The sequence below is a fragment of the Melanotaenia boesemani genome, chromosome 4 (genome assembly GCF_017639745.1).
Source record: "Melanotaenia boesemani isolate fMelBoe1 chromosome 4, fMelBoe1.pri, whole genome shotgun sequence".
NCBI lineage: Eukaryota > Metazoa > Chordata > Actinopteri > Atheriniformes > Melanotaeniidae > Melanotaenia > Melanotaenia boesemani.
Genome location: NC_055685.1, coordinates 12,795,283 through 12,805,886, shown reverse-complemented (window position 1 = coordinate 12,805,886; position 10,604 = coordinate 12,795,283). Strand labels below are relative to the sequence as shown.

The 10,604-nt window shown below is 38.4% G+C and overlaps 1 protein-coding gene and 1 long non-coding RNA gene across 3 annotated transcripts in view; one reads left to right on the top strand and one right to left on the bottom strand.

Moving 5' to 3' along the window:
- Positions 1 to 113: 113 nt before the first annotated feature.
- On the top strand, positions 114 to 4,926 carry LOC121637761. Its single transcript, XR_006009944.1, has 3 exons — positions 114 to 187; positions 3,214 to 3,280; positions 4,813 to 4,926. It is a non-coding gene; the product is annotated as an uncharacterized LOC121637761 (long non-coding RNA).
- Positions 4,927 to 6,140: 1,214 nt separating this feature from the next.
- The window catches only part of klhl5 (kelch-like family member 5), a 55,772-nt gene continuing 51,308 nt past the window's right edge, over positions 6,141 to 10,604 (bottom strand). For both annotated transcript variants that reach the window (XM_041982691.1, XM_041982690.1), the window contains exon 13: positions 6,141 to 8,478. In XM_041982691.1, coding sequence (XP_041838625.1) covers positions 8,422 to 8,478 — 57 coding nt within the window. In that variant the 3' untranslated portion in view covers positions 6,141 to 8,421. The remainder of the gene's footprint in view (positions 8,479 to 10,604) is intronic.

Here is a 10,604-nt window from a genome sequence, read left to right as displayed (position 1 = left end):
TGGCGATGTCATAGCAACAGTGATTAGCCAATGAGGGGCCTCCAGTACAAAATCCGCCAACAAATGTTTTTATGATTAAATCTTTCATTAAATATTCCGGAGATGTTGGGAACGGAAGAAAAGGAAGCACTAAAAATGTTCTTGTTGTAGTGAAATCTATTGGTCAACGTTACCACAACTTCATGAAGTAAGCTTTTATTATTGTGCTCTGTTAATTAGCTCAGAATTTAGCTCATTAATTGAGAAACTGGTAACAAAGCTAGAAATAAGTGTTTTGATTTCAAGCATCATGAAAGAGATTTAAAAAGCAAGTTTAAATTAAACAAGCAAATCAATTATAAAGTAAAATCATTTAAACTAATAAAAGACTGATAATTGTATTATAGCATGCATCTTTTTATCTTTCATTTTGATTGTTGGTATTTATTTATTTATTCCTTTGTCAGTTATGATGCCTTAAACAGCCCTACTCTAACATTTTTGTGAATATGTCAGATTCAAATGAGAGATGTACGTTGGAGGTGATCGAGTAAGGAACAGCTCTAGTTTTAGGAGGGCAGACAGGCACTGAAAGAGGAGATGAAACAAGAGAAGAACACACTGAAAGAAGAGATAAAAGAAATTAAGAAGAAATTTGTAAAGTGATAGAATTGAAGGGAGCAAGAAAAGTAAAATTTATTAACAAAAAGAATGACAGGACAATAAAACACCAGAAAATTACAAGTAAAAAAATTAAGACTTTCTGAACTCAAGAGCTGCATTATGAGAAGAATTAGAACAGAAAGCAGAGCAGAGGAGAGCAGTGAGGAGCTGTGTGAACTATCAGCAACACAAAAGAGACTTCTCATTTCCCAAAATAAGAAAAGTAAAGAGAAAACACTAAAAGAAAAATAGGAGAGTAGGCTGCTGATGAAGAAAGAAAAAGTAAAGTTGATTATAAAAGAGGAGAACAGTATCTGTTTAGGTGGATACATAAAAAACAGGGAAGAGGAAGGTGATGGCTACTGCACCCAGTCAGAAAATCAGATTCGTCTTCATCATCTTCAACTCTCCAGTCTTCCCCACACCTGTACTACTCGTCCACGTTTGTCACTTCAACCCATACCATCTTCTCCCTCTCTCTTTATTCCTCCAGTTTTCTGGAGTTTCATGTTCTCTAGTTTTTACTCAGTAAGTTCTGCGTTCCTCTCACAACCAAAAAGCAAAAATCTTTGGCTAATTGGATGTTGTTCCCAGCTGGAGGGCAACGGCTGCTGGAAGGAATGGCCTCCAGTTTCTGTCTTGCAGCTGTACTGAAGAAGCCTCTCATTAAAACATTCCCATTGTTTCCTGTGTAGAGGGTGTGAAGAATAGTCTGTTTTTTTCAGCAACTTGTGCAGACTCCAGGGCAGTGCCCAGCACAGAGCCAACCATCTTAATCAGTTTATTCATTTTCTTTAAGTCTCTGGCTCTGATGCTGCTGCACCAACAGATGGCTGCAAAGCTGATTCACCACCTCCACCTCCTCTCCCGGGATGTAAACATTGCTTTGTTTACTCCAGTTCCCCCTAAAATCCACAGTCATCTGTTTTGTTTTGTTTGTGTTCAAGATAAGTTGTAATAGCCTGACAGAAATAGATGGTAGTCGACTGACACATTTGTTCTGGATTGGTCCATCCTTTCTATTCTGAAAGGAATAAAGAAGAAAGAAAAAAAAAGACTCACAATGATTCAGCCACATTTTGCCAGGCTTTTTTTATTCACGATATGAAACTAATCAAGCTGTATAAATTCCAGCCTGTGTCCTGCAGCTACAACCCTGACACACTGAAAAGCTAGAAACTTTTACATGGTGCTTCACCCCTAGAATTGTATAAACTATGACTTTCCTGTTTAAAAAGGAGAAACAATTCATTTCAGTCACGTGACTCTACATGGTTAGCAATGATCATATGCAGTTTTACAGAGCACAGAGGATTGTTTTCTATAGAGTAAAAAAAAAAAAGTACTGCCTCCAGCACTACATGACAGCACCTGTGTCCAACTGGACTCAGGTGGACGGGCAGCAGTCTGACTACCACTTAATTATAATGTCCCCTCCTGTTCGATTTCTTGCTTGTGTTGATCTTACTCTCAGATGTAAGTGGCTTTGGAGAAAAGTGTCTGTTAAATGACAATAGAACAGAATAGAACAGAACAGAATAGAATAGAATAGAATAGAATAGAATAGTGAGAAGCCTAAATACTGACACTGTGTTAAAACTGAGTCTTTTGAATCCACTGACTATTGTAGAGTCATTACTGTTGTACATATTCATTATTTAAGATTTCCTGTGAGCATTTTCATCTGCAGCTAAATCAGGTTTTACCTCACTGCTCCCATATGTTTCTATAACTTGGCTTATATCTCCGTAAAATCGTACCTGCTCACTGCTAAGCAAGAATGTTGGTCTCATTCTGCCCTCAGTGAAACATGAAAGCATGAGTTAGAGTCAACATTGCTGTTACATAAAACTTTATTCTTGTTCTTTTTGAAAAGTTTAATAATTTTTTGAATAAGAACGAAAATGACAGAAGATAATTAGATACAGTCACAATAGGAAAAAATATATAAAAATATACAGACAGAACAAACAAAACAGACAAAAAGCTCCCCGACCCTGAGAACAGAATAAAATGAAAACAATACTACAGGAACCACAGTATATTTAAGACAGAAAACTTATTTAAAACTAAGCCGAGCCAAATGCAGGCAATGTGCATGTAAGTGTCCTACTAGGAGTACATAGTCCAGATAATTCATAATAATGCTCACACAAAATAAGAACAAACTTAGCATACGCAAGAGAATAAAACATTAAAAAGGAAAAGAAAAGTGGGTCAATATAAAAGCAACAGATTAAAAATTAAGAATTAATTCCAAATTTCAATTCCATTAAATCCATTTGCAAAATGGGAAGACATAAAATAAATATTGAGAAAGCAAACAATACCCTTTGTGTAACGGAAACATTATTCATTAAATAAATAAACATCAAGTCCATGACTTGATGTCCAGGTCCACCTGTGTGCTTCACATTAGGTTAGAATTGTTAGAGTTGTTGCTGGATGGAGGCTTATTGCTGAGCAGCTTTGACCTAAATGTGGCCCCTTATAAATACTGGATTTATAAATACTGTGATTTCACAGCTTTTCTGATGTCTGTATGACAGATGTCCTAACATTTTCCTCTAGACTTCACTGCTCCATCTACAACATTGCAGAAAACTGAAACCACAATACCAACAGCACCATGTTACAGGTCAGATAACATGGCTTCTCATTTCAACTAAAATCTTCTATTTTAATATTTATCTATTCACAAAACATTTCCCAACAGCCTTCTGGCTTGCCCGTGTGATGTTTAGCTAACAGCAAATGAGCAGCCATGTTTCATGGAGAGCAGGGATTTTCTTGCAACCTTGCAGTGCTGTTGTTCTCCTGATGATGGACTCATGAACACTGACATTAATTAATGTAAGAGAGGATTGTAGTTACTTGATCCTGGTTTTCTTTTTAACCTTGTGCACTGTTACACACTTTGCTACTGAAATCTCTGTCCACTTAGACACTGGAGGTGTGTCCCAATTCAGGGTCTGCACACTTCGAAGTGCGGATTCGTCGGCCACATACGTCATCGCGGTGCGCGAAGTACTGTCCCAATTCACAGAATTTGAAGGACCCTCCGAATCCACCCTTCGAATCCGCACTTCGTTTGGCCTCAAACGAAGGATGCTTGTGATGCATCCTTCGCGGCCTCTTTTCTCCCACAATTCGTTGCGCACAGGACGGTGGCGAATCAGCAACCTCAGAAGAGTCGTATTAAGTTTAAATAAAGTTTTATTTTAAAAAAAAGTTCGTTTTTTAACTACACTTTAGTATAAACGTTACAAAACCAAGTACATTTAAAGCATGTTTGTTAAATGGTGACATTAAAATTCGGTAATATTTGATATTCAGATACTTTTAAGGGGTTAATTAAGTGTGTACCGGCTGGAAAACAACAGAGCCTCAAACCGTTTTTTTTTTTTTTTTTAACTGTCGGTGTTGCCGCTCCGTGTTCAGCGTCTACTAACGTTTCCTACGAGTAATTTCTGAGGTTTAAGTGATTAAACGTCCTGTGTTGTTGCTATGGGAAATTCTTGTAGACTAGGTAGGCTGTCCCATTTCACGAACGTTAAGCAGACTTCGAAGTGTGTAGACTACGGAGGACACTCTGTAGCCTACGTAGTCTGCGCACTTCGAAGTGTGCAGACCCTGAATTGGGACACAGCTTGGGTGTAGCACATAAATTTCCTCCATATGTAAACAGACTGTATGGATCGGTGCGGTAGTCTCACCTCTTTAGAGATCATTAATCTGCATAGGATATTTATCTATATAAAGGAGTTTATGTAAAAATAAGATTAAGATTTACAAAACTTTTTTTTTTTTTTTTTTTTACAGAAATGGGGACTATTTTTACATACTGGTATTATAAATAGTATAATTGTACTTTCACTACTAATCCAAAAGATGGCAGTTTTGTACATATGCTTTTAATTGACTGCAAGGTTCAATAACATCAGCTCAGCATCATTCTATTTATTTCTGTCACTCTGTTAGTGTCAAAGCTGTTTGACAGCAATCAAAGAACAACTTCAGTTTTAATTCAGTGGATGACAGAAGGATTTTAACATCTTTCAGTTAATTTGAAATAAAACAAGGTCGTCAGCGCTTTCTCCTGTTCAATATAGTTACAAACCGAAGTCAGAAAAAAAACATTTTAATAACACTGTCTGCTTTTACTTTCAGGTTGATGAAAGGATGACATCTTATTTTTTCTGTGCCACCCAGCGAGATGGGATGAAATACCAACTGTGTGACACAAATACTTCTCGGTGTGCTCCAGCATGCCGAAGCAGGATACACCCTGCTGACTCAGATCTCATTAACATGCACAGAAGGGAGCAGCTGAATGATTTTCAAGCAAAATGATAAAAATAGAGCAGAGAAATAGTTGGGTGCGGTGGGGGGGATATGAAATATGAATGTTGTGAAATGTTTTTGCCAGTCAAACAATAAACCCCAAATGAGGAGAGACTTTGCTGCCGTCTGTGGCATCTTCTTTTTTTTTTTTTAATTTTGACAAAAAGTCAGATTGGTTCTATGCTGTTATCTTTATCTTTCAGTCCTCCATTAAATCCTGAAACATGATTAATTCATCGGCCACATTACACCGTGCTGAGGTTGCCAAACCTCCTGTTTCTGCAGCTGCAGAGAAAATGAGGTTATAATTAGTTGTATATCTGCTCCTTGATCTATAAAGCCTCAGAAAAATCCCACAGAACTTGTTCTGTTCAAATTATGCGAGTGTTGTTTCGGTATTTTAAAAAACTTCAGAATCCAAACAAAAATTAGTTTAAAAAATTCTTTTAGTTCCTATTATTCAAGCAGTCTGGTAAATGCAGCTGAGCACAATTGTGGTAAAATATGCAGTTTCATATCGGAGCTGTCTGCTCTATGTTTCCACATCTGGGTGTTGAACATGCGGACTCACAGTGCAGCACTTTGTGTGTCCCTCTTGTTTCTGTCAGCCATAATAGAATCAGGTGGCGTTAAGGCCACAAGACAAGGTCACTGGCATCATTTCTCATCGCCAGTGGGAGCCGTTTGTCAGAAGCACTTATGATTTAAAGCTTACCATGTATTAAATAACAGACACTCAGTTGGCTACCAGTCGCTGTGCCGGGGTTAAAGTATCTATAAATTGTGAGAATTCCTCTCTTTCACACACTTGTTTTACTCAACAAACACTTAAACCTGCAGCTGCCTCTCTGGCTCGGCTGCAGCTTTTAAAACCAGGACAGTCTCTCTTAAGAATAATGAGCATCTGTATTAACTTCCAGGCGAGGAAAAACGAATGCAAAGTCACATTTCAGCAGTCAAAACAGTCGTTCTGTGAAAGCCATCGCTGGAGTCAAACTGATGGCGATGCTGCCGGAAATACGAACCACATAACAAACAAATTTACAGCGTAATGACATTTATAGTGATTGTGACAAATGCAAACTGCCTGCAAAAACATCTGCACATTAAATGTGAGTAGCTGGTGCTGTTAAGAAAAACAACAGAGAAACAAGTTTTAAATCACGTTGACTTTAATGTATAAAAGACCACTGAGCAGCAGCATACTCTGCTTATACAGAACTCATTTAGTAAAAGATAAGGTGTAACATTCGGTACAAAAAGACAAGATGAGCAGCTGTGGCACCAACCATCTTTATTACACCTCTTCATCATCTGAATTCATGGTACAAAAAGAAGCACACGATTACACATGGGCTACTTAGGAATTGTTTACAGCAGAATGCAATAACACTACATACAGATGTCATATTTATTTTATGTACATAATGTACATTTCTAACTTTATTTGGAATGTTTTTATTGTTAGCCTCAGCTTGAAATCACATTACACAACACAGAAGAGACGACATACTTCTACCGAGGCCTAGATTACTCTAAATAAACAGCAGGCAGGTTTAAAAGGAGAAAAATAAAATAATCTAGCAATGCATTAGGCTTGACTAAACATCCGCTCAGCTGGAGGGAGCTACTAGCCTGCCCATTGCAGCTTTTAGATGTCACGCTGACAAATTTGTTTTAGTTTTTTGTTTTTCAATCTTTGGCTCCTGGGGCACTTGGCTTTCAGCTGAGTGTATCTTTGTACAAACGAGATCATGGGATCTGTCATGTTTGGATGTAAAGCGCATCATGTGGGCTACATTAGCTCTAGATCTGTCAGCTCAGACAGGATGCCTGCTCCGACTCTCGCTGTCAATTTTCCCTCATTATGCCACAAATACAATGTACATCAACAACAACAAAAAAAAAAGTATGCACAAATAAATCGTTTGGCATGTGCATGTAATATTCAGGCTTCTTGTCTCAGCCCATGAGTTTGGACGTATGAGTATGTTAGGCTGATTTATGTTCCCCCTCAAGTCTGATACTTTATCTGCAGCAGCTTCAAACCTAATAAGGCTTTGAACATGACATCAAACAAAACGCCGGCACCGTCGGAACTAACATTATTAAATTTGTGGTTTGCTGTTCATTTTTGTTGGGGTATCTAATCCTACTGTAAAACAAAATGGTGCATGCATGTCTCTGTATGGGTGTGTGTGCATGCGAACGTGTGTGTTTGTGTCTGGTGATGAAAATGTGGATGAAGAGAGAGCAGCAGGATATTGAGGATGTGAAAAGGGGTAAATGGAGGGAAGATTCTCATTTGAGATAAAAATACACTCCTTGCAATCTCTGAACACCCAACACTAGCGTCCGCACACACACACACACACACAAAGGAGGAGAATAAGGTGGTTGGGAGACAAAAAACCTCAACTACCCAGGTGTAAAAACAATCCTGTAAATAGCTGACCTTGTGCTTTGGGGGAAATTGAAAAAAAAATCCCTGCAGGGATTAACACAGAGCCACAGTGTTGTTATTATTATTATTATTATTACTACCCAGGCTTTAAAACTCATTAACACTGCCTAATGGACCTCAACCGGAAAAAACAGAACAACAGCAAACAAAAAAAAGCAGAATTAAGTGATTAAAAATTAATGGAAAAGGTAAAAAGGTTGGATTGTTTCTTGTGTAACTTATAAAAAAATCTAAAAAAAACTACACACTACAGTTTGCAGAAGCTTTAGATCTGAGTTGATGCAACAGAGTAGCCACACACAGAAATATCAGATGGAGCATGTGATATTGCAATAAAATAATAAAAAGGCTCATAGTTCCTTACAGTATAGTTGTGTTGGAGGTTGTGCTGATTATGTCAAAACTCTTTTATCTGTCAGAGGGCAACAGTGGCAAGGCACAGTGGAAATACACTTGCCAACTGCAGCATAAAAATAACAGGGAATGTATTAAAATAGCATCAATACACGGTATCAGATATAGTTAGGGACGCTGAGAGCATAAAATGATGAGGCAGGCTTGACAATCTCTCTCTGTCTCAGCTATTTGTCAGCAGAAATAGAAGCTGAGTGCAGCCGTGTAGGGTTATACTGCATGTGTGTGAGTGTGTCCTGACTTGTATAGAGAAAAAAAATAGGCAAGTAAAAAAGGGGGAAAAAACCCTGTAAGACAGCTGTTTTGTCATCTGCTAGACGCTACAGATTCCTCTTCACCATTTGTATCAGTGGCAGTTCCTTCCTGTGGCAAAACTTGTCAGGACCTAAAATCTGAGTGATTTATAAGCATCAAGGATAAAATTTGAGAGTAAAACCTGAAAATAGTTCTGAAACCAGTCTCTTGTTCTCAGTAAAGGCAGCAGGTTCCCTTGGTATCCTTTTAATTTCAGCGATGATAACGAGGACGACCATTATCGTACGTTTGTGTTTATATTTTCACAGCCTGACGGACACCACACATGCACCTGCCCTGCCCAGACACAGAGGGGCCACCTGGAAAACAGCAAAGAGAATCACAGTCACAGCTGGACAATAACAACATATACAGATGTTGTACAGATGTGCATTTACTTGACTGTTGTAAAATGTTTTCAGTTTAAAGATTTAACTCTCTGGTCTGTGAAATAAGGAAAACAGCAACATGGGTGAAAGTCACAATGCATATCTTTAAAATTTCCTGACAGCAGCTCAGGAGGTAGAGGGGCTGTACACCATGTGGTCATGTTAAATTAAAGACTCCTGGTCTCGGCAGGAATCTGCAACCTGCTGAAGAATCAACGGACATAAACATCTGGCCAGAAATTGGGTTTCCTGATATTTATGTGCACCTCATGTCTATGCTGGGAATATGCACAGAGCAAAGCCTGAGGGCATATAAAAACCTGGACGTCTCGTCACATTTCAGGGTCAGTAAAGTCATGGTGACGAGGACCACCGTGGATATTTTGGGAGTGCATTGACAGGTTTGTACATGGAGTTTTTATTTAATTAATTAAAACTATGCTAGATCCCCCACCACCCCAGCACTGTCGCTTATGTCGTCAACAATTTCTCAGGAGTGTAACTAAATGTGGTAACATCACTTACATGTTGCTAGAGACAACAGAGACCTCTATTTGACTTGGAAATTATGATGAAGCCGCTTCCTGTCAAACTTTCAACCAGTTAGATTCAGCTGACAGTAATGTTCAATCTGGAGCAGCCAAAGATAAACAAGGGGCAAGAAAGTTATATGTCTGTCTGAAAAGAACAAAATAATGTTCCTCTATGTCTGGAATAAAGTGAAGAACACAAACTGTGGCACCAAAAAACGAGTTGGAGTGGGTTTTGGGAGGATAGTAGATACATATTAGCATTAATGACTAACTAGTAAAATAAAATAAATATATATAAAAAAAGCACCTGGAGGAAAAATTATAAATATGTAAATAGTTTCTGTTGAGTGTTTGTTTTAACACCAGAAATATTTTGCGGGATGAGGTGGCACAAATCAAGAGTGACATGTACCACTATCAACAGTCATATCACAGTGAAAGAGAAGAAAAGCTCCAGCTTAAAAAATATCTGAAAACATGAATCCACAAGCATGAGTGAACATCTACACTACACTGCAACACTGCAGTTTATCATCCACTTTTTCTCACAGGTCAGCACGCTACAACACCAGGTCATTCGTCTCCAAAATAGAACAACTAAAAAACACGAAGCTTTAAAGATGGTTTCTGAAGGCAGACCATGAGAAAGGATGAAATAACAGAAGTAAAACCAGAAGTAAAACAAAGGTTCTAAATCAAAACTTTTCAATAAAAGGTTCTGTCCCTGCAGGAGAAACCACTCACTGATATACAGTAGGATGTTTAACCGAACATATTTTACTAAATGGATCATCCTTACCCTTTTTGACCACAAAAACCTAATATATTTGCCATAAGATATTTGCCATTCCCTGCAGTTTAGCATTGAGCCCAGCCCACCAGGGAGCAGTAATATTATCTGCACACATCTGGGTGAAAACAGATTCACAGGTGGATGCATGGGAGGGGCTGGGGCTATGAGGCAGCAGAACATTGACTGCTTTGGTGAACTGCCACTAAGCTGCACAACACTTCTAAGTATATATTAAGTGCTTCTATTCACTTTTATACAACCATGGCCACATCGGGAGGTCCCGAGACACTGTAAAGCTGTGTCCTCAAAGCAGGAAGTAAAACCTTTAAATCCTTTGGTGTCCAGGTGAAGCTGTGTTAGTTATTTGTTTTAGTAGATACTGTCTCTACACAGAAACGTGTGCCTGATTTTAAACAAGAAACAAGCAGGAGAAATGATGCTACTGAGAAAGGATAGACAATACACTCACTGGGTTGCTTGTTTCAGTTCTATACAACTCATGCAAGATACATTAAATGCCCTAAACGTGTTCCTTTATATCTCAGTTTATCCCCATCTCTGCCTGGCAGCTCAGAGTTGTATGTTGTATCCACCCACCTACACCACTCTTATTTTCAGCATGGCGTATGTCTCTAAAACATCAGATTTACAGCAACTTTGCTTAAAAATCCTCTGAGGCTTTGCAGAAGATGTCCTACAGATTGAAGTGAGATATAAATTGCTGAAAGCTG